Source organism: Symphalangus syndactylus, chromosome 9 (genome assembly GCF_028878055.3).
Source record: "Symphalangus syndactylus isolate Jambi chromosome 9, NHGRI_mSymSyn1-v2.1_pri, whole genome shotgun sequence".
NCBI lineage: Eukaryota > Metazoa > Chordata > Mammalia > Primates > Hylobatidae > Symphalangus > Symphalangus syndactylus.
In genome coordinates, this window is record NC_072431.2 from 54,559,819 (window position 1) to 54,583,632 (window position 23,814).

The 23,814-nt window shown below is 50.3% G+C and overlaps 1 protein-coding gene across 9 annotated transcripts in view; it reads left to right on the top strand.

The window, feature by feature from the left end:
• The window catches only part of WIPI2 (WD repeat domain, phosphoinositide interacting 2), a 42,413-nt gene extending 23,412 nt beyond the window's left edge, over positions 1-19,001 (top strand). For 2 of the 9 annotated variants that reach the window (XM_055292219.2, XM_055292221.2), the window contains 11 exons: positions 1,389-1,558; positions 3,438-3,534; positions 3,966-4,063; positions 4,761-4,853; positions 8,869-8,955; positions 9,837-9,907; positions 13,068-13,175; positions 14,455-14,619; positions 15,382-15,489; positions 16,893-17,023; positions 18,114-19,001. In XM_055292219.2, coding sequence (XP_055148194.1) covers positions 1,389-1,558; positions 3,438-3,534; positions 3,966-4,063; positions 4,761-4,853; positions 8,869-8,955; positions 9,837-9,907; positions 13,068-13,175; positions 14,455-14,619; positions 15,382-15,489; positions 16,893-17,023; positions 18,114-18,226 — 1,241 coding nt within the window. In that variant the 3' untranslated portion in view covers positions 18,227-19,001. Of the gene's footprint in view, positions 1-1,388; positions 1,559-3,437; positions 3,535-3,965; positions 4,064-4,760; positions 4,854-8,868; positions 8,956-9,836; positions 9,908-13,067; positions 13,176-14,454; positions 14,620-15,381; positions 15,490-16,892; positions 17,051-18,113 lie in introns of all 9 variants that reach the window. The other 7 variants (XM_055292225.2, XM_055292223.2, XM_055292222.2 and 4 more) reach the window with 4 other exon arrangements.
• The last annotated feature ends 4,813 nt before the right edge of the window (positions 19,002-23,814 follow it).

Sequence of the window (23,814 nt, forward strand, 5' to 3'; positions counted from 1 at the left end):
GGTGGCCCCTAGTCTGAGATGCTGCTGAGCAGAGAAGCTGCAGACAGAGCCTGTCCTCTCGGCCCCCCCATCCCACCACCGTCTCCCCATTTGTGGCAGACGCTTGCATTTGTTCCTTTTGAATGAATGTCACTTGCTTTTGTCAGAAAGAAGGTTAGGCAGCTTTCTGGTAAAAGCAACTGAAAAGACACTGAATGGACGCTGTGAAGAGCTTAGGATGATGCGCTTGTGTTTATGGCCTGTTCCATTTGAAGTGGTATCACGCTGCACAATGGCACGTAGGTCAGCAAGGGGCTGCGGGTGTGACGGTGGTCCTGTGAGAGGAGCAGGTCATGTTTTTGCTGCAGCTTTCCCATGGTTCATTTACACACACAAGTACTTGTCACTGTGCTACAGCTGGCCACAGTATCCAGTTAGTCACATGCAGCGCAGGTCTGTATCCAGGAGCCACAGGCCACAGCATACAGCCTAGGGGCGTAGTAGGCCTACCATCTAGATTTGTGTTTGCAGAATTGCTTACAGGGCTTTTCCTTGTTTGTTGTTGTTGTTGTTTTTGAGACAGAGTCTCGCTCTGTGGCCCAGGCTGGAGTGCAGTGGTGCGATTTCAGCTCACTTCAAGCTCCGCCCCCCAGGTTCACACCATTCTCCTGCCTCAGGCTCCTGAGTAGCTGGGACTGCAGGCGCCTGCCACCATGCCTGGCTAATTTTTTGTATTTTTAGTAGAGATGGGGTTTCACCATGTTAGCCAGGATGGTCTCGAACTCCTGACCTTGTGATCCGCCCGCCTCGGCCTCCCAAAGTGCTGGGATTACAGGCGTGAGCCACCGCACCCAGCCCCTTCAGGGCATTTCTTAGAATGTATGTCAGCGTTTTGTGACACATGAGTATAATAGCAACATCTTTTTAATAAATATGTGTCATGCCACTTTGGACACGTGTGATTCTTTGGCCAGCCTCGGTATGTGAGCACATAGGCTAGCGCTCAACACATGAGTCTATGGAACCCAGGGGAAGCAATTGCCATTTCCTAGTAGTTTGTGTCTTAATTAAGGGAGCCCCTAGACCTTACTCTTTCACTTTACCTAGGAGTTTGGTTCCTAAATTCACTATTCAAATCCAGCAACAGAACTGATTGAAAGGAACCTTTGTCTTTCGTGTGAATGCTCATGAGGGGCCATCCTTACAGTGGAAACGCTCCTGAGGCTCCAGCAAATCAAGACCCTCAGACCCCTGGGCTGTCCCCACCCCATGACCACGTGTTCCGCAGGCACCCTCAGCGCTGTGCCCTGCGTGTCGCCCAGGCAGGTGTTTGTTTTTGAGCGCAGATTCTGCCTGTGGCCATAGCCGTGTGGAGATGTTCACGCATGTACTTCCCTTTGTGATTTCAGCCGATACGGAAGATGTGTGCATCGTAGAGAGATTGTTCTCCAGCAGCCTAGTGGCCATTGTGAGCCTTAAAGCACCGAGGAAGCTAAAGGTTTGCCACTTTAAGAAGGGAACTGAGATCTGCAACTACAGCTACTCCAACACGATTCTGGCTGTGAAGCTCAACAGGCAGGTGAGCGCTGCCCCAGCTGAGTGTATGCCTGTCTGTTGCTCCCTCCAGCACTCTGGGACAAGCCCACCCCACTGGCATGCCCCTCCGTCATTCCCTTGCTGCCTGGCCCCACGTTGCCGGGCACAGATCCTTGCCTACAGAGACCAGCTCTGTTTCCTCACCCACCAGCTTTGCTCAGCCCATTCCATTCACGACAAATGCCCAGGCCTCTGCCACACTGCTCCCATACAGGCGTCCCCGGCCCCATCCAGAGGGTGGATGGCCGTCCTTTTCACTTATTACCTGGTTTTGCTTTTATAAATGTTACTTAAAAAAATATTTGGCCGAGCACAGTGGCTCACGCCTGTAGTCCCAACACTTTGGGAGGCCGAGGTGGGCAGATTGCCTGAGGTCAGGAGTTCGAGACCAGCCTGGCCAACATGATGAAACCCTGTCTCTACTAAAAATACAAAAATTAGCCAGGTATGGTGGCAGGCACCTGTAATCCCAGCTACTCGGGGGTCTGAGGCAGGAAAATCGCTTGAACCTGGGAGTCAGAAGTTGCAGTGAGCCGAGGTCATGTCATTGCACTCCAGCTTGGGCAACAAGAGCGAGACTTCGTCTCAAAAAAAAAAAAATCTTTTAGACTTTTTTTTCCTTTTGTAAATTGCTAATTTAACTTTGAATTCAAGATGAAGGATTTATTACTTTGTATCTCCCCCAAACTAATAAGACTGTCTGGCATGGAGGAAGGACATGGTGGGTGGCATGTGTGCGTGTTTCATGAGGCTGTCTCCCAGCTTGTGCTCACTCCCAGGGTAACAGCACCACCCGGGAGACCCCTCGCATTCTGATTCTGCCCGCATTCCCTGCAGGGAAAGCTGAGTAGGCTGCTGGCTGTAGAGTGGACGTGATGACAGCCAGTAGCTGCACTCTGAGATACGGTGACTAGGTGAAGTCACAGTAGAGATGCACTTACCTTACACGGTTGAAACTGGGAACTGGTCTGTTAACTGACAAAATTGGTTAGAATGGGAAATTATAAGACATAATATCTTGAGCATTTAAAAGTTGTAAAGCATACAAATTGTGTTCACGTCCAACTAACGTAGAGCTGGGTACATGCCCGTCATCTTTCTTGCATAAATCGTCTCAGCGATGCATTGTCTGCATGTCTACATTCATTTTCTTCCAAATGGAGCAAGAACTTGCAAATAATCTGAGTGCACAATAAAATGTTTGACCTTTTATAACCCCCTTATTTTCATTTTACCTGTGCCACACTCAGCATCAGTTTTAAAAAGCAAATCTTTCCAAATCTATTCACAGCACACTTGTCTTAGCTGTAGGTTAGCATTTGCCTAACACTGAACTAAATTGCCTGGTTAGAATTCCCAGTAGAGCTGGGGTGAGTATGTGGGAGAGGTGCACCCGGCCCGGCTCCTTCTTGATTGTTGATGGAAAGCAGCTGTATCCTCTGCGCTTCTAACATCGGTCTGCATGGTGTTCTAGAAGGAACTAAGATTGTGAGGCCAAGGCAGGGGTGGACCACCTGAGGTAAGGAGTTCAAGACCAGCCTGGCCAACATGGTGAAACCCCATCTCTACTAAAAATCCAAAAATTAGCCAGGCGTGGTGGTGGACACCTGTAATCCCAGCTACTTGGGAGGCTGAGGCAGGAGAATCACTTGAACCCGGGAGGCAGAGGTTGCAGTGAGCCTAGATCACACCATTGCACTCCAGCCTGGGCAACACAGCAAGACACTGACTCCAAAAAAATAAAATACGGTAACAATAGAAGGAACGAGAGCGTCGTAGTCCAGGAGTCAGTCAAGTGGAGATTGGGCAGGTGTTGCACTGGCTGTTGCTTCACGTTTGGTTTCGTTTTGTCTCTCGCCTAGAGGCTGATAGTATGCCTGGAGGAGTCCCTGTACATCCACAACATTCGGGACATGAAGGTGCTGCATACGATCAGGGAGACGCCTCCAAACCCTGCAGGTGAGCTAATTTGTGAGGAGAGAATCTCATTTTTCTGATTTTTGCCCTTGAAAGATAGCTATAGATGAGAGAGATTTTTTCTTTTTATAGGTTCCGCAGATGAGACAGATTTTAAAAGTATTGATCCCAAACCAAGCTGCCTTCCTACCGATGCTGGTCATGTGACCACATAAACTCATTGGTTTGATCAACTTTCAAGTTTGAGGTTACTGATCAGTTCAAACCAAAGGCCTTTAATCTCTTTACAATACTGGTATCACTTAAGTTGGGAATTTGGGGTTGCAGAACTTTCTTAACACAGCAAACAAGATTGTATCCAAGCTCTTATTTGTTCCTAATGCTCTGTTAAATGAATGCTGAATTATGTCTGACATCCAAGAAGGAACTCTCGGGTGGAAGTTTGCATCTCGTCCTCCATGTGTCATTTGCAGGCCTGTGTGCGCTGTCAATCAACAACGACAACTGCTACTTGGCGTACCCAGGGAGCGCGACCATCGGAGAGGTGCAGGTCTTCGACACCATTAATTTGGTGAGATGCCTTTCCTGCTCGAATAGCTCTCTAAAGTGTGGCTTTTTCCTGAAGAGGAGCACTGTGGTGTCCCTGGCATCCTGACTTGGCTCAGCAATACAACCGCTGCACTTTTTCTTTTTTTTTTTTTTGAGACAGGGTCTCTCTCTCTCTGTCGCCCAGGCTGGAGTGCAGTGGTGCAGTCCTAGCTCACTGCAGCCTCAACCTCCCAGGCTCAAGTGATCCTCCTGCCTCAGCCTCCCAAGGAGTTAGAACAGTCATGCAACACCACACCCAGCTAATTTTTTATTTTTGTAGAGATGGAGTCTTGCTGGGTTGCCCAGGCTGGCCTGCAACTCCTGGCCTCAAGCCATCCTCCCGCCTCAACCCCCTAAAGTGCTGGGATTACAGGCGGGTGCCCTGCGCCCAGCCCCACTACTCTGTTCTCAGTAGCAGAGCAGGTCTGGCTCATTCTGCTTCTGGATCTGCTGCAGCGTTCAGACCAGTGCTGAGCTCCTCGCCACGGGAATGTTTGAAGGAACATAGAAAACCTTAGGGATAAGCTGCTTTGCTTTTTCTAAAGTTGAAGCAGCATTTCTTGGATGCCCAGCCCCAGTAAATCAAGTGGGTTTGGCACTTGTTTGAACCGTAATGGTGTTTTAGGAACAGCTAATTGGCACTGTGCAGCGGCCACGCTTTATTGGTGTCCCTTTTTCAGAGAGCTGCAAACATGATTCCGGCTCACGACAGTCCTTTAGCGGCATTGGCCTTTGACGCAAGTGGAACTAAACTTGCCACGGCTTCAGAGAAGGTGAGCCTGCTTTTCCCCGGGGGGGGGCACTGGTGCCAAGGCGTCCACAGACTTTTTCAGTTCCATTCACACAGCCAGCTTAGAGGCAAGGGCCTATACTTACCAGCTCCGGGAGAAGCAAAGACAGCCACCCGCTTGTCAGGCCGTGGGCGTGTGCTGCCCGAGACTGAGCGGAGCTTGCGGTGTGCCACTGGGACGGGAGAGCTGGTCCACGTTTGTAGTAGAAAATACAGACATGTCCAGAGGAGACAGAAGTGCCGTGTGTAACCATGCCACTCACCCAGTGTGTTTCTAAATGATGAAACTAACACATGACAGTAGGGAACCCAGACAGTGATGAAATGGGAAAAAGCAAGGCCAGAATTCTGTCCAGCCAGTCTGAACACATTTCAGTGCATTTCCTTTCATTTTCTCTTTAGTTAACAAAATTGGGATCCTACTATGGGTATAATTTATCCTTTTTCACTCTGCATGACATTTGTCTAAGTTCAAAAACACTTGTAATGGCCGTGCAGTATTTAGTTGTGATTTATGTCAACATCACCCTTTTGGGACTTTATGTTTCTAATACGTTGCTGCCGTAGGTAGTAGTGTATTTAAGTCATGTATCAATCTTTTATATGTATTTCTAACTATGAATTCAAGAGATTCCAGTAAGAAGAATGTCTGGCTTTAAAGGAGATGGCCTCTAAATGTCCCCGTGTACCTGTGACCGCGTGGCGAGGCTCCCTGGCCCCCAGGAGACTGAAGGCTCCTCGTTCTCTTCCTCACTTGGACTGTGCCTCTCTTCGTTTCAGTTCCTCTTTTCTTGAAAGTTCCATCCTCTCTTCTTCTGTCTTGAGGTCGCGTCTGCCCTCCCACCTCCGTTGTCTCCTCTGGATGCCAGTCCGCTCTTCATTGCCCACCGATGACCTTTACTTTGATTTGGATATGATTTTGCTTCTCATTGAAATCCTAAAATAACCTCCCCTTTCAAGCCGTCTCTCCCCTCAAACTATCGACCAGAGAAGATACAATAAAACGTCGGCTCACTTCCTTAGCTTTCCTGCCTGGGCCTTTGTTCTTCAGTCTCACACCTGAGTTCTGTAATAATGATGTCACTGCTTATGGGTCACTTCTGTGTCATGAATTATCCTGGATATGTTTTTTGTTTTTTTGTTTGTTTGTTTGTTTGTTTTTTGAGACGGAGTCTTGCTCTGTCACCCAGGCTGGAGTGCAGTGGCACGATCTCGGCTCACTGCAAGCTCCGCCTCCCAGGTTCACGCCATTCTCCTGCCTCAGCCTCCCGAGTAGCTGGGACTACAGGCGCCCGCCACCACACCCGGCTAATTTTTTGTATTTTTAGTAGAGACGGGGTTTCACGGTGTTAGCCAGGATGAGTCTCGATCTCCTGACCTCGTGATCCACCCGCCTCGGCCTCCCAAAGTGCTGGGATTACAGGCGTGAGCCACCGCGCCCGGCCTATCCTGGATCTTTTATCTTCATTACCTCGTTTGTTTCCCCTCAGCAAGGTAAACATTTCTCTGTTTCATAGCAAGGGCTCAGACAGGTTAAGCGGTGTGCCCGGGGCTTCCCAGCTGGGCAGCAACAGAGGGGCCTGACTTTGATTCTGATTATGCTAGACTATCCCAATATCACCTTGTCCTTTTCTTTTCCCTTTGAAATGGCCCTGAAATTCTGTTACCCTTTGACTAATCAAGTCTCACTGTTGTGTTTTTTTAGTAGCTCTTATAAAGGCCCAGAAGTACTTGATGGAATTTTAAGGCCCATAAAAATAGAATTTTTTTTTCTGGATTATAAAGAGGAAACTTGATTGCTTTTACATGGAATCCTCTTATCTGTGGAGTGAGAGCAGCAAGGCCTTCCCAGCCCTGCTCTGTCCCAGGTGCTGAGGCCCCACTGAGGCCTGTGACTTAATCCTGCTTTCAGGAATCTTGCAGTCATGTGGCAACAAAACAACTCTTAATTAATTAGTATTGCACGGTAGATGTGCACCAAAAAAATTATGTCTCCATCTAAAAGTTTAGGCTGCAGAGGACAAAACCTTTGCTGTGGTTATTTTTGTATATGGATGCAGAAAATAGTTCATTCTCTAATTCTCAATGTTACAAACTCAGTTTGTGTCCCTCCATCCAGAGAGAACCAACTGGTCTCAAGTACCAGTTTTTTTTTTTTTGAGACAGAGTCTTGCTTGCTCTGTTGCCCAGGCTGGAGTACAGTGGTACAATCTCTGCTCTGTGCAACCTCTACCTCCCAGGCTGAAGTGATCTTCCTACCTCAGCCTCCCAAGTAGCTGGGACTACAGGCACCTGCCACCACGCCCGGCTAATTTTTGTAATTTTTGTGGAGATGGGGTTTCACCGTGTTGGCCAGGCTGGTTTCAAACTCCTGAGCCGAAGTGATCTACTTACCTCAGCCTCCCAAAGTGCTAGAATTACAGGAGTGAGCCACCGTGCCTGGCCTATATCCTGATTTCTAATAGCTGTATACTATCCCATTGTATGAGTTTACCATAATTTATGTAAACAATTCCTTGGTGTTCTACACTTTAGGTCATCTGCTGCTTTTTACTTTTTTTTTTTTTTTTTTTTTTTTTTTTTTTTTTTTTTTTTTGAAATGAAGTCTTGTTCTGTCCCCCAGGCTGGAGTGCAGTGTGGTGTGATCTCAGCTCACCACAACCTCCGCCTCCCGGGTTCAAGCAGTTCTCCTGCCTCAGCCTCCTGAGTAGCTGAGATTACAAGTGCGCACCACCACACCTAGCTAATTTTTGTATTTTGAGTAGATAGGGTTTAATCACGTTGACCAGGCTGGTCATGAACTCCTGACCTCGTGATCCACCCACCTTGGCCTCCCAAAGTGCTGGGATTACAGGAGTGAGCCACCACGCCCAGCCACTTTTTACTATTTATAATCACAGAGATAGTGCAGTGGCATGATCATGGCTCACTGCAGCCTCCACTCCTGGGACAACAGGAGCAAACCATCAGGCTTAGCTGATTTTTTTGTTTTTGTAGAGATAGGGTCTCGCTATGTTGCCCATGCTGGTCTTGAACTCCTGGGCTCTAGTGTTTCTCCTGTCTTGGCCTCCCCAAGTGCTGGGATTACAGGCATGAGTTACTGCATTCGGCCTAGATAGTCTTGTCTTTCTTTCTTTCTTTTTCTTTCTTTCTTTCTTTCTCTCTTTCTCTCTCTTTCTTTTTTTTTTTTGAGACAGAGTCCGTCTGTAGCCCAAGCTGGAGTGCAATGGCGTGATCTCAGCTCACTGCAACCTCCACCTCGGGCTCAAGCGATTCTTGTGCCTCAGTCTCCCAAGTAGCTGGGACTACAGGTGCGTGCCACCACACCCAGCTAATTTTTTTTTTTTTCGAGACAGAGTCTTGCTGTGTCGCCCAGGCTCAAGTGCACTGGCGCGATCTCGGCTCACTGCAACCTCCGCCTCCTGGGTTCAAGCGATTCTCCTGCCTCAGCCTCCTGAGTAGCTGGGATTACAGGCATGCACCACCATGCCTGGCAAATTTTGTATTTTTAGTAGAGACAGGGTATCACCATGTTGGCCAGGCTGGTCTGGAACTCCTCACCTCAGTTGACCGCTCACCTCGGCCTCCCAAAGTGTTGGGATTATAGGCGTGAGCCACCGCGCCCGGCCCACACCCAGCTAATTTTTTTGTATTTTAGTAAAGATGGGGTTTTACCATGTTGCCCAGGGTGGTCTCGAACTCCTGACCTCAGGAGATCTGCCCACCTTGACCTTCCATCAGCCTAGATATTCTTAACAGTTTTTATATTTAACAGTTTGAACCTCCTAAAATTTGTATAGTAGGAGGGTGAATGTTGAATAATTCTTCCTGCCCTGCAAATTTGGAATGCTATCCATTTTAAGGCCTTTCTTTCCATCAGTCTATTTCTTTTTGTGCTAATTTAATACCATTATATCACTTGATAGTATTCTTTTAATATTCAAGCATTCAAAGTCCTGCTCATTATTTTCTTGGCGCTTCTCTATTTATTCTCCCAGATGTTCATGTCTGTCTCATCATCTGCAGATCTGATATTAACTTACTGGGGGAAGTTGTCGTCTTCAAGACACTTCCCATTAAAGCAGGCACGTGCCGAGCTCCCTTGCATTCCTAGTTCTTTGTCTTAGTAAGATTTTCTTCATGTGCATCTTACCATTTCGTGAGTTGGGATTGACTCCTTATAAGGTAGTTGAGATTTCCAGCTAATCAGCTCTCTTGGTCGGTAACTGAATTTAAAGTAGCAGAAAAGACCTTGGTGGGGTCTGAAGCCTCGTCAGACCACAAGGTCTTGCCCGTGTGCCACACACAAATCCAGGCTTTTATTTATTTATTTTTTTCCGAGACGGAGTCTTGCTTCAGAGCTGAAGTGCAATGGTGCAACCTCGGCTCGCTGCAGCGTCCACCTCCAGGGTTCAAGCGATTCTCCTGCCTCAGCCTCCCGAGTAATTGGGATTACAGGCATGCAGCACCACACCCAGCTAATTTTGTATTTTTAGTAGAGACAAAGTTTCTCCATGTTGGTCAGGCTGGTCTCAAACTCCTGACCTCTGGTGATGTGCCCGCCTCGGCCTCCCAAAGTGCTGGGATTACAGGCGTGAGCCACCACGCCCGGCCCAGGCTTTTATTTTTAATAGTTTAAATTTCAGATGACTCGGAACAATAGAATGATATGCCACTTTTGCCCTCAAGACTGTTAGTGTCGAGAGTAAGTAGTCAATTAAAATAGGTTTAAAGAAAAGATTGAACATTAAGTCAACAATAGAACAGGGGAGTGTTTTTCTATGCTCGTGGCAAAAAGTGTGGAAGTGATACTCAAAGGGGCCCTGGGGGACCCCAAACTCCTCGGTGGCCCAGGGCAGAGCTGTCCTGGAGATAGCTGTGTGGCGCATTTGCAGTCTGCTGTGAAAGATCGGATATTCCTGTTTTAACTCAGCTCAAATTCTTCTCTTCTCTTTTCCTTCCACAGGGGACCGTGATTAGGGTATTTTCCATTCCAGAAGGACAAAAACTCTTTGAGTTTCGGAGAGGAGTGAAGAGGTAAAGTATATGAATGTCCAGAATGGATTCTGGAGGTTGTATTTGGATTTCAGTTTTATGTTATCTACAAACAAACAAGTAGAACCCCCAGGAGAATTCCACATGAGCATTTCTAGCCCGGCTGGGTCACCGGGTAAGATCTGGGAGTCGGTCTTGTCATGGGAATTCAAGAGCACTTTCAGAAAAGCAAACTGGGTTTTTGTTTGCGATCCCACCAGCTAGCGTGAGAGTAACCAGGTGGGTCCTCCAGTGCCCGGCAGCTCCCAGCCTGCTCTAAGGGACGGTGTGGTGCGGCACCCTCATGGGTAGCACACCCTCCCCTTTAAAGGCCACGCTCTAAGAACCTGTTCCAGCTCTCCAGCTCCATTTTCACCCTCAGCAAATGGCGTTGGCCCCTTCTTTTAACCCAGAAGCCGCAGCCTGGAGTTCCCTTGTCTTCCTCCCTCCAGGCTGCAAAGCTTCTCTCATCTGTGCTTAGGTGCCTCCTGTGGCGCCTGCTTTGGAGGCAGGACTGTCCCTCCCTCGTCGGACAGTAGAGCAGGGGAGGCCTCGGGCTCTGGAGCCAGTGCCTCAGATCTGAGCTCTAGGGACCACTTGGAATCGCATGGCCGTGGTTGGCAGGACCCGACCTCAGGTCTCTGGCTCCTCGTCTCGGATCAGTACCTCCCTCCCTGAGGGTGGCCGTTGAAAGAGGAGGGGCTGTCTTTCGGGGACTCTCCCGCCATCTGGTCCCCCTTCCTCATGGGATCCCCACAGGTGCAGCAGGTGCACCTCAGTATCCCCAAACGTCACAGCTCCTCCAGCTCCTGCCTCCTCGTGTCCTTTGGTCTTCCTGACACCACACCTTTCTGGATTTTTCCTGTGTTGCTGCTTCTGCTCAGTTCCCCTCTTGTGCCTGTTTCTGCCCTGGAGCCACTCCTCACCCAACCCCCTTCATCACCCCCACAGCCTGTGTGTGTGCTGATCCCGGGGCTAGACGTGTAGCCCGGCTTCCTTCTTGAGGTGCCCGTATTCCTTCTGCCTGCTGGGCACTGGGCACCTCAAGCCACCCAGGCCAGTTTGCCCCTGGCCCCTTGTCCCTCACACTCCCCATCTTGGTAAATAGCGCCACTTGCCACCCCGCCAGCATCCTGGCACCTAAGCCAGAGGGACTCAGCCCTGCATCCTTCCACCTGAATGGTGCCTCCAGGGATCTCCCAGCTGTGGGCCCGCCCTGTGCCCCTCCCGCCACACCACCTGATCCAGGCTTTGCCTGGTTTCTGCTGTTGCCCTGGATTCCTGTCAGGCCGTTCTTCAGACTCTCACCCAGGCTGTTTGAAAAATGTAAATATAATCCAATCACACCCCACCTGACATCTCCCACCACACCTCTGTCCTGCAGGATTAGCCCCAGGCCCCGTGCCTTGGTTCAGCAGGCCTCCCGGCACCAGCCCTTCCGCCCAGCCTGATTCTGTTTCACTGTCCCTGCCCTGGCTCCAGCAGTACCACACTTTCGGATCCTCAGAAGAGCCGATCTCTTTTATCCACCAGGGTCTTGCGTGGGCTGGCGGATCTGGTGGCCTGGCCGGCTTCTGTAACCCTGGGAGTCCAAGTTGAGTGTTGCCCTCGAGGAGGCTTTTTTTTGATCCTTCGGTTAAATCCCTTCCTCCATGCATCTCTAGTGCCTTCCACGTGTATTTTTCTCACATTCCTTTTCCTGTAGCAAATGGAATATTTGGGTGACCGCCCAAGGGATTCACCTTGCCCGCTGCCTAGACAGAGCCGATTCGTCAAGACGGGAGTTGCAGTAAAGAAAGTAATTCATGCAGAGCCGGCCGTGCGGGAGGCTGGAGTTTTATTACTACTCAAATCAGTCTCTCTGAGCATTCAGGGAGCAGAGTTTTTAAGGATAACTTGGGTGGGGAGAAGCCAGCGAGCCAGGAGGGCTGATTGGTCAGAGATGAAATCTTAGGGAGTCAGAGCTGTCTTCTTGCGCTCAGTCAGTTCCTGGCTGGGGGCCACAAGATCAGATGAGCCAGTTCATTGATCTGTGTGGGGCCAGCGGATCCATCAAGTGCAGGGTCTGCAAAATATAAGCAAACTTTCTCCCAAAGTTAATTCAGCCTATGCCGAGGTATGAACAAGGACAGCTTGGAGGTGAGAAGCAAGATGGAGTCAGTGAAGTTAGATCTCGTTCACCGTCTCAGTCATAATTTTGCAAAGGCGGTTTCATTTGCACCTCCCTGACCCCACCCCCATCGCTGGATGCTGCATTAAGGCGAGAACATTCCTAATTCATAACCCATACCTAATTCATACACACGGTCAACACTGACTCCAGGAAAACCCCTTGCTATTATGGACAGGGCTAAAAGTGTCTTGTATTTCTAGGGTTATGAAGAAATTCACATGAATTTAGTGGCTTTGGGATGCCGATTGATTTTTAAGACACACTTGAGCCACTTTGCCTGTTGAAAGTTTTGCTCTTTTTTTTTTTTTTTTTTTTTAAAATAATTGAGACAGAGTCTCATTCTGTCGCCCAGGCTGGAGTGCAGTGGTGCGATCTCGGCTTATTGCAACCTCTGCCTCCCAGGTTCAAGCGATTCTCCTGCCTCAGCCTCCCGAGTAGCTGGGACTACAGGCACCCGCCACCACAGCCAGCTAATTTTTGTAATTTTATTAGAGACGGGGGGTTTCACCATGTTGGCCAGGATGGTCTCGGTATCTTGACCTCGTGATCGGCCCGCCTCGGCCTCCCAAAGTGCTGGGATTACAAGCTTGAGCCACCGTGCCCGGCCCTTTGCTCTGTTCTTAAACTTTACTGAGGTTGCCGATTTACCCTCTGGTGTGGAAAGAATGGCTGTAACTTAAATTACTGAGTTTTCTTTTACTCACCTTAGGACTATAAATCCATCCTAATTCAGCTAAAAGTGGTTTAGTGAAATCCTATTCCTTTTGTCATCTGGAAGGTTGCAGCTGTGTTAACGAATTGTTCTTAGTATTTCCTTTGGAACATTTTCCTCTCTCAAGGAAAATGTTTGAGAAGGTGGCTGGAGGGGAATAAAATTTAACCAGCAGGCCCAAGTGTGCCCGTGACAGGAGCTCTTCTCCGCCACTTGAGTTGAACCCCTGGGGCAGCTGCTGGCTCCGGTGGCCCGCCCCAACCTGCACATCTCCCCAGGTGCGTGAGCATCTGCTCCCTGGCCTTCAGCATGGACGGCATGTTCCTCTCCGCCTCCAGCAACACTGAAACCGTGCACATCTTCAAACTTGAGACTGTGAAAGAAAAGTGAGTTGCAAATATACGTTTCTTTAAAAATTATGCAAAGCCCTTTGTCCCCTCTTGCTGCTGGGATGAGAGGTAAGCACGGATCCGCCCACCCTCTGACATCATTAGCCAGTGAAGACCCTGGAGCTGGCCATGGAGCGAGCACCTCCGCATCCAGGCGTGGCAGTGAGGAGGATGGGCCCCAGCAGATGAGCTTCTCCCGCGGGCAGCACGCAGGATAGACAGAGGCCTCGCGTAGGGCATGGAGGGCCCAGGTGGGCATCCTTTAGTCAGTGTAGATGGCCCCTCCTCAGGTTCCCCTCACGACCAAAGCATTTGTGATCAGGCAGCCCACTAGGGTGAATGGCTTGTCTCTTATCTGTCCCTGGGTAAGCAGAGACATGGACAGCTTCCACAAGAATTTATTATTGCAATGAATACGTAGCGTGAGGCGGGTCTTTTAAGAGGGTCTTACTCTGTTGCCCAGGCTGCAGTTCAGTGGTACAGTTATTGTTCATTGTAACCTCTAGCCGCTGGGCTCAAGCGATCCTCCTGCCTCAGCCTCCTGAGTACCTGGGACTATAGGCATGCACCATGCCTGGATAATTTTTAAAATTTTGTAGAGACAGAATTTCGCTATGTTGCCCAGGCTGGTCTGGAATTCCTGGGCTCAAGTGATCTGCGCCTGAGCCACCGTGCCCAGCCTCTCTTTAAAAATTTTAAAAAGAACATCCCACTCAGATCAGTGTTACAATAACATACTTTAGGTGGTCAAAAATAATAAATTTTGTTATGTGTATTTCATCACAATTTTTAAAAAGACAAATGGAACATGCCCCGCCCTCCCCCCCAAAAAAGATGAATAGCAACACAAACAGGATACGGGAAAATAACATTTTGGGGTCTATACTCAAGTTTTTTGGAGACTTCTGTTACAGAGACCTAGCAGGGGTCATCAGTTAGGCCCTAGACATCCTCACACCCTTGCAAAGGGGATGTGTGGTCACCTGCCACGTCTTGTCCGCAGCCAAAGGCTGCAGCTCCTCCCTGAAGCCTGAGCACCCCCTCCCCCGACGCCTCTCAGAGGAAGCTCCGTGACGCCCCCTCCCCCGACACCTCCCAGAGGAAGCTCAGTGATGCCCCTGGGGCCCTGAGTGCTTATAACCAACCCTGTTTAATTTTCCTGTGAAGAATGGAGACTTTTGCTGTCAGCTCCAGAGCTGTGCGTCTGTGTGAGTAGTGGGTGGCTGTCCCCCCAGGGAGGGTGCAGCTTCATGTGTCTGGTGGCCTTTCCTTCCAGACCCCCAGAGGAGCCCACCACCTGGACCGGGTACTTCGGTAAAGTGCTCATGGCCTCCACCAGCTACCTGCCTTCCCAAGTGACAGAAATGTTCAACCAGGGCAGAGCCTTCGCCACGGTCCGCCTGCCATTCTGCGGCCACAAAAACATCTGCTCGCTAGCCACGTGAGTAGAGCCAGTGCCTCCGTCCACCACCCCATGTGCCTCAGGCCGAGGGGCCCAGTCCTGGTGGCTTGTGACCCTTTCCGTGCTTCTCCTGAACAGGAGCAGCTTCTTAGAGCCAACAGTCCATCGAGAGTTGTCGGGGATGGGAGGCCCCCTGGCAGGCGCTAGGCTTGCCGCTCTGTGCGGGGGTCCATTTCCACACGGGTTCCGGTTCTGTTTTTGTGGACAGTCTGCGGTATTAATGAAAGACGTTAAGTCAAACCTCGTGAGTGTGCCATAGTTAACCCTTTGGGGCCACAGAAACCGCACTTGCCGAGTCTCAGGCGTCCGTCTGGCTCCAGGGTCTGGCTTCAGAACACACACGGGGCCTGTGGAGGTTCTATGCTGTGTGCAGGAAAGATTGTCATTACATCCAGTGATGGCAGGGCTTTGGGCTTCCGCGCGTCTTTAAACATCATTTTCCAGTTTTGTTATCTGACTAGCATCCTGGAAAACTTCTCTGACGACGACTACCCATAATAATCCTAGAAGCCACAAAACTGGTTTCATCCCGCTCTCGGCTCCCGTGGGCTTCAGGGCTCAGCACACGAGTGCGGCCTTGGCCCTGTGAGCCGAGGTCAGTGGGGTGCCAGATGCCTGCAGCTGCCCTTGTGCTCATCTTGCTGGGGTCTCTTCCCTCGCCTGCCAAAAGTGAGGCTGCCATGTAGTAAGACCGTTTTTGTGACAGTTGTCTAGAATTTGGCTGCTCTTTATTCTCCCTAGAATTCAGAAGATCCCGCGCTTGTTGGTGGGTGCCGCCGACGGGTACCTGTACATGTACAACCTGGACCCCCAGGAGGGCGGCGAGTGCGCCCTGATGAAGCAGCACCGGTGAGTCTGCTCCGGCCGCTTCACGGAGCTGCTCCGCGCTGGCGGGGGGCTTTCAGGGCACCTGGCGAATGCTTGTTTATTTCCTTGCAAACCAGTGACATAGAGGGGCAGATTCCAGCATGGCGGCCCATGCCGCGCAGGTCGGGAGCTTCGCTTTCCCAGGTGAAATCGATGCCGTCGCAGGACAGGGAGCCCCAGGCTGCAGCTGGCGGTGTCAGGGCTCCCTCAGGGACTGGGCACAGAGGCGACGAAGGGGTGGCGGGAGCCGCATTTGTTCTTAGCTGGGGGAGAGGTGCTGGAAGGCCAGGCCCTCCTTCGCAGGGTGGAGTTTCGCATTTGGAAAGGAAGGGCACAGCGTGGTGGCCTCCACAATTCAGTGCACGTGGTTGAGAGCCTCTTGTCTCACTGTGAGGTACAGGTTTGTTCTTGGAAAACAGGGAGTTAACATTTGTTCATCAGGAAGTAATGCAATTTCATTCTTTCTTACATGTTTTTTAATGATCAAAAAGTTCTAACAACATATAATTTTTTATTTTAGAGACAGGGTCTCACCCTCGCCGAGCCTGGAGAGCAGTGGTGCAATCACAGCTCACTGCAGCCTTGACCTCCCGTGTTCAAGGGATCCTTCCACCTCAGCCTCCCTAGTAGCTGGGACTACAGGCACACAGCACATCTAGCTAATTATTTTTTTGTGCAGGGTCTTGCTAGGTTGTCCAGGCTGGTCTGGAACTCCTAGGCTCAAGTGAGCCTCCTGCCTTGGCCTCCCCAAGTGTTGGGGTTAACAGGAGTGAGCCGCTGCACCTAGCTTTTTTTTTTCCTTTTTTTTTTTTGTGAAATAGAGTCTCACTCTGTCACCCACGCTGGAGTGCAGTGGCATGATCTCGGCTCACTGCAATCTCTGCCTCCCAGGTTCAAGCGATTCTCCTGCCTCAGCCTCCCGAGTAGCTGGGACAACAGGTGCATGCCACCATGCCCTGCTAATTTTTTGTATTTTTAGTAGAGACAGAGTTTCACTGTGTTAGCCAGGATGGTCTCTGTCTCCTGACCTCGTGATCCGCCCACCTCAGCCTCCGAAAGTGCTGGGATTATAGGCGTGAGCCACTGCACCCGCGCTAGCCTGACTTTTTTTGTAAATAGTGAATCCTCGTTATTAGTTAGTTCTTCCATCGTAAAAGTGAAATATTGCCTTTAGACTCCCTCTTTAGACTTTCCATGTAAAACTCTTCATGTAAAAATGCGTGCAGATACACAAGGAGATTAAAGTTGCCACGGGCATGATGAATGCCTGGCGTCTTGTGTGGTGAGTGGCTCGTCGGCTCTGTTGCCGCAGGGCAGCCAGTGTGTGCTGCCCACGAGGCCGCCCTGTGTGGAAACGCTGAGCTGTGTCGCTTTCTCCCCTCCAGGCTGGACGGCAGTCTGGAAACGACCAATGAGATCTTGGACGCTGCCTCTCATGACTGCCCCTTAGTCACTCAGACATACGGCGCAGCTGCAGCAAAAGGTACTTATGTGCCTTCATCCCCAACGAGACTTGGTAAGGGGCGTGACGCAAACCTGGAAGGTAATTAGCCCCACAGCCCTGAGTGCTCCTGCCTCCTGCTGGCTCCAGAGCCACCCCACCGGCTCCTCACTGGGAAAGATGGGGACTGGTTCTGAGGACATAGGCGAGGTTGGTGAATGGGTGTTCCCAAGGCCTCTTAAGGCTGAGTTCAGTTTCATTTCCCTTTTTTTTTTTTTTAAAGGAGAGATGGGGTTTCCCTATGTTGCCCAGGGTGGTCTCAAACTCCTCCTGGGCTCAAGTGATTCTCTCGCCTCAGCCTTCCACAGTGCTGGGATTACAGACATGAGCCACCGTACCAGGCCCATTTTCTCCGTTTTTAAAGAAGATGTCATCCTGGCTCAGTTGACTTTGGGGGCACGTGACTTGCGCCCAGACTGGCCACCTCTTGGCCAAGATACTACCCTGAAAAGTACTGCCAAGGGTTTCGCCTCGGTCTTTTCCCTCCCACCTTTTTCATCCTTCAGCAAATCTGCATCAAGTACTGCCTTCATGCTGAGCCTGTGAAGTGCAGAAGCTGTAGGGGAATGAGGCCAACGGGCTCCCCTCCAGTGGCAGCACTAGGACCCATGCATGAGATCCTCCAGCCACAGCCTTGGCTATGTGAGCCACCTTCTTAAAAAGCCAACTCGCACTCCAGTGGGAGAGCCTGTGGTTTTGCACCCACGCGGGGCTTTGCCTGCTCGCTGCCACTCCCATCCGTGAACCGGCGCTTCCGGTTCATGAGCCCACCCTGAGAGTCTCCTAGTGTCATTTTTTTTCCTGGCGTTATTTTTGAGCTCTTAACCAGCTTGAGAGAGTTTGTGGCCCGTCCATTAGGGAGCCCCTGTTTACTGTGCAGGCATCATTTTGACATTTATGAATGTCAGAGAACAAATGACTTCATCTCGAGCTGCCTAAGGCTGCAAAGATTTCATTAGAAAGCAATCAGAATTCAGAACATCTTAATACAGCCTGCAGTTTATAAATATACACCAGTGTTTCCAAAACACAGTCCTCAGTTTGTGTCATGGGGTCTGTGGTGTGTCACCAGCCTTTGAAGGGTGACTTCATCATCTCTTTGCAGCCTACACAGACGACCTGGGTGCTGTGGGTGGTGCCTGCCTGGAGGACGAGGCCAGCGCCCTGCGCCTGGATGAGGACAGCGAGCACCCGCCCATGATTCTTCGGACTGACTGAATTTGACCTGTGACCTCTGACCCGCGGAGCAGAGAACACTGGCTTCACAGAGGACTTTGTGCACTGCTGCTATGAACTTTGACCTGAGTCGGGGGAGAGGATGGCAGAGACTTTATTTAAAAAAAAAAAAAAGATTGTAGTGGTAGTCTAACTCCATAACGCTGAGGAAATACATCGTTTTCACTTCAGTGGCTTTTAAATCCTGCTTATGAATTCTAGCATTTTGTTTGTTTGTTTTCTCTTTTTGCCAAAATTAACTGTTTGGTGAAGCCCGCAAAACCTCCTCGCTTTGCATGCATGAACGTGCCAAGCCAGCATAGGGGAGCTAGAAGCCACTTTCCAGCCACCTGCCGTTGGGTTTTTTAATATCTGTACATAATGCTGAGTGTGTAAGGAAGGCATGGCGGCGCGCACAGTGGGTCTGGTTGTCGAGGCCAGTTCTGCAGTGACAGGCCCAGGGGCTGCCTACCAGGTGTGCTGGGCAGACTTTGGCTGGGGCAAGAGTCCTCTCTCCCTAGGGCCCCACCTGGACCATTTTCCCTCCGTTTTATTTTATTAAATTCTTTCCAAATTGGATCACTCTGGGATTTTTTCCATGGTGGACTTTTGTTTCTGATCTTGTTTTCCATGTGGATATTGGAGGAGAGCGAGGTTCTTTCTGATACTAAAAACCTTTCTTTCAGGCAGCAAATGAACCTGAAAGGTTGCCTGGACTCCCTAGAGCAAAGGAAAGCGATTTTGTTTGTGTAATTAAATGATCTGTTCTTCTACTTTACTCTTCCTGTTGAAAAACTGTGTGATTTTTTTTTTTTTTTTTAAGGAAAGTTTGTAGCTACTCCTATGCCCAGGAAAGCACGGAATTCAATTCTGGTGACCGTCCGAGCTGTCCTTGCGCTGGCCCCGCTGTCTGCAGGGGCTTCCTAACTGTGTGAGAGGTCATAGCGGGAGACAGCGACAGAGAGAAGGCGGATGGGCCACGTCCTTCACAGGGCGACATGTGCCTTTCTATTTTCATCTTAGAAAATTTCCTCAGCAAACCGATGAGAGATTGTGGTTGCAAGCTTCAGTATTTGCCTCGCTTCCCTTTTCATATTTACGGAATTAAAAGAACCTCAAGTACCTCAGACTCTGCATTCCAAACCAAGACACCCAGCAGCCAAAGTGTTGAGGGCATTTAAGTGGAGTTAATGGCAGGAGAGATGGTTTTAGAATCTTTGGAGTGGTGTAAGTTACAGATAGAAGGGAAAAGGCAAAAACTGTATTTACCCTGCCTTTGCAGGCTCGGGTTTTTGAACCGAGGGAGGCTGGGACGCCTGTTTGCAGATGATTGTCAGGGTCACACTGGGCGAAGAGCTGGAGGGGAGTTGTCCCCTCAGCTGAGCGGCTGCGGTGAAATGCCCCAGTGTTCCTGGGTTGGCTTTTTGGCAAACTCCTAAATGCGGGGGACGCTGGAGTCCGACTCAACTATACCGGCTTCCTCCCAGCCGCTGGTGTGCGGCACACACAACATCTGCATTAGGCAGAGGTGCAAGTGGGCTGATTGAACTTTTCCTTCAAAACCTGCATGTCTGTCCTGGACCTTTGATGAAATGGGATCCCGGTCACACAGGCTGAGACAGTGGGGACCGCTGAGGCCAGAGCAGGCTGTGCTTGAGCAGGGATGAGAAGGGCCGCGGCAGCACGCAGCCTTGACCCACACCTGCGTCTTGTGGTGCAAGGCCAGAGGGCTCTCTCTAGAACCTGACCGTGCACTCCATCTCCTGGGAGGCACTTTTGGCTAGAGTGAGTGTTCGTGGGGGGGAAAAGTGTGCACAAGAGATATGGAACCCTGAGCTAGGGTTTCCTGCCACCAAAGAGTGAGCTGCATTTCCAGTTCTGTGAAAGTATCGTTTGTTCTGGTGCCTGCCTGTCGTGGTGATTTGGAGACTCAAATCTCCTTTGCCAGGTCTCGTCTTTGGGATTGGTAGTACTGGAAGATGCTGGGAATTCTCTTCCTCGCTCAGCCTCGGCTTCCCGCACTGTAAGATGAGGCAGTTACAGAGGAGGCCTCGGATGTCCTGTGACCCTCGGCCCACACTCCCCCTCAGGTGGCCCTGGCAGGGCTGGCTGGGTGCTTTCCCTGCAGCCCACAGGAAGCCCTGTGCTTGCCTGGGTCAGGGCTAAGCTGTGTGCCCTAGAGGAGGGAGGAGGACTGCAGATTCTTGGTCGAGAAGAATGAAGAGGATTTCTATGTTTGCTGAGCAGCGATTGTGGAGGGTTACCCGCCTCCACTTTCCCGTTGCCCATTTCACTGCCACCAGCTCCTCTTCCTCTGCTCAAACCCGTGAGTCCCAGCTTCACTGGCGGCCTCAGACATGCCCGGGAGTGACGGGGACAGAGGGAGGCCGCTGAGTTGCCCGTTAGAACTCTTACTGCTCTTACTGCTGCACCAGAGACCCAGGTGGAGAGGGACCCTGAACCAAACAGAACATGGACTAATTTGCCGAACTCCAAACTGTACACTCATATTCATTTTTAAATTATATTTTTCCAAACTTCAAAAAGGACGATGAGGGTGGGGGATAGGAAACAAAACCTGTAAACGTTGTGAATGGGCTCAGTGGACTCTGGGACCAAACCTTCTGTAATCTCTAAAACAATGGGACCAAGAGCTGGATGGAACCCGGAGTCAGAACTGCTTCAGTCCCCACCGTACCACCCGCCTAGCTGTGGGAGCGGGTAGGGCGCCTGGGAGCCTGCGTTTTCTGGACCGTTCCGCAGGACTCATCCCTACCTCACAGGGCTGTTGTGAGGTAGTGTGTGACTGCGTGTCCTGCAAACGCCCAACTTAGTGCCCAGCCGGCGGTGGGCACCCAATAAATGCTACAACATAAATGTGTCTTCTGCAATTAAACACGATTTTTATTCAGTTCTGACTTTTGAATAAGCCAGGTGGGAGGGAGGTGACAGTACAGGCAAGAAGTGTAATTCAGAGGCTGGGCACGGTGGCTCACGCCCGTAATCCCAGTACTTTGGGAGGCCAAGGTGGGCAGATCACTCGAGGTCAGGAATTCGAGACCAGCCTGGCCAACATGGCAAAACCCTGTCTCTACTAAAAATACAAAAATTAGCTGGGTGTGGTGGTGCATACCTGTAATCCCAGCTACTTGGGAGGCTGAAGCAGGAGAATCGCTTGAACCTGGGAGGCGGAGGTTGCCGTGAGCCGAGATTGTGCCACTGCACTGCAGCCTGGGCAACAGAGCAAGACTCCGTCTCAAAAAAAAAAAAAATGTGTAATTCACATGGAGGTTACACGTGGGTCTCTTTCATCCCCGCCTTTTCTCTTAACACCAAGCTTAACGGGCAGGTGGTGCGAGCTGGTCTGGGAGGTGGTGAGTGCCCTGGAGCAGCAGGCCCTGCCCCTGTCAGGGGACCCAGGAGCTCCATGGCTGCCGTTCCCTGCCACAGAGAGAATTGGGTGACTCTTCCCACATGCGGTTTCATTTGGAGAGGAGAGAGAGTCTTCCTGCCTCCACAACCAGCAGCGGGCTCCACGTGTAAAAGGCCAGGAGTGCTTTGGCCTCAGCTCAGCCAAGGAAACAGGACGAGGGGTGGCAGAAAACACATTCCTGAGTCATCCCTGTTGCTCGTCTGTTTTTTTTTTTTTGGTTTAGTTTTTCGTTTTGGGTTTTTTTTTTTTTTTTTTTTTTTTTGAGATGCAGTCTCGCTCTGTCGCCCAGGCTGGAGTGCAGTGGCACGATCTCGGCTCACTGCAACTTGCACCTCCTGGGTTCAAGCAGTTCTCCCTCAGCCTCCTAAGTAGCTGGGACTATAGGCACGCACCACCACATCCGGCTAATTTTTGTATTTTTAGTAGAGACTGGGTCTCACCGTGTTGGCCAGGCTAGTCTCGAACTCCTGACCTCAAGTGATCCACCTGCCTCGGCCTCCCAAAGTGCTGGGATTACAGCCATGAGCCACCTCGCCCGGCTGCTTGTGGTTTTCATAACCACATTGGCAAAGGGTGGGGATGGGCCAGGCTTCTTGTTTCGTGTGTCCCCTGCCCTACATCTTTGTAGACCAGACCTTTGCATTCAGGGAATGACCGAGTCGCTTGTTTGAAATGTACGTGAAGTGGCTCATGCCTGTAATCCCAACACTTTGGGAGGCAGAAGCGGGTGGATCACCTGAGGTCAGGAGTTCGAGGCCAGCCTGGCCAACATAGCGAAACCTGTCTCTACTAAAAATACAAAAATTAAACAGGCGTGGTGGTGGGCGCCTGTAATCCCAGCTACTCTGGAGGCTGAGGCAGGACAATTGCTTGAAACCAGGAGGTGAAGGTTGCAATGAGCTGAGATCATGCCACTGTACTCTAGCCTGGGCAACAGAGTGAGACTGTCCCAAAAAATAAACAGAAAATGGCCGGGCGCGGTGGCTCACGCTTGTAATCCCAGCACTTCGGGAGGCCGAGGCGGGTGGATCACGAGGTCAGGAGACTGAGACCACGGTGAAACCCCGTCTCTACTAAAAATACAAAAAATTAGCCGGGCGTGGTGGCGGGCGCCTGTAGTCCCAGCTACTCGGAGAGGCTGAGGCAGGAGAATGGCGTGAACCCGGGAGACGGAGCTTGCAGTGAGCCGAGATTGCACCACTGCACCGACAGAGCGAGACTCCGTCTCAAAAAAAAAAAAAAAAAAAAAAACAGAAAAAAGAAAAACGGACATGTGACACCATGGCCAGCAAGTGGGAAATCCAAATGCGTTATTTTACAAGTGTACTTAAGAGAGAGGCGGAACCATTCGGCTTCAGCTCTGTGGTGTTGGAGATGTAAAAAGAATTTGCAGGGAAGCCATGGGTCTTCTGTTTGGGCCTCCTCCCTGCTTTACATAGAATTCTCTTTTTATGACTTACTTCTTACTGAAAATATATCATGATAATCATTGGCCAAGCAGATAGGGTTTTTCTGACATATCTTTTAGTTCTGACCCAGGTCATAACCCTTCGCCTATGTCGTAACTTTTCAATCTGTGGGTTTTTCTGAAGCACAAAAACAAAACAAAACCAATCTCAGGGTTTTGAGATGTGACCAGTTCTTACCCTTCCCTGATAACTGGCTAGGAAAGTCTCTAATTTAGAAAAATGAGGCCGGGCACAGTGGCTCATGCCTGTAATCCCAGCACTTTGGGAGGCCAAGGCGGCTGGATCACAAGGTCAGGCGTTCGAGACCAGCCTGGCCAACATGGTGAAACCCCGTCTCTACTAAAAATACAAAAATTAGCCAGGCATGGTGGCACGTGCCTGTAATCCCAGCTAATCGGGAGGCTGAGGCAGGAGAATCGCCTGAATCCGGGAGGCGGAGTTTGCAGTGAACGGAGATCATGCCACTGCACTCCAGCCTGAGCGACAGAGCACGGCTCTGTCTCCAAAAAAAAAAAAAGAAAAAAGAAAAATGAAATATTTCTAAAGTTCAGAATGTGAAGAGACTGTCTTGATTCCTCACCTCTACATCATTTCTTTCTATAGTTAGTTGTAATGTAAATAGATTCCTCTTAACACTTCATTTTAGGTGAAGCTGTTGTTGGTGCTGCCAGTGTGTGTGCGTGTGTGTG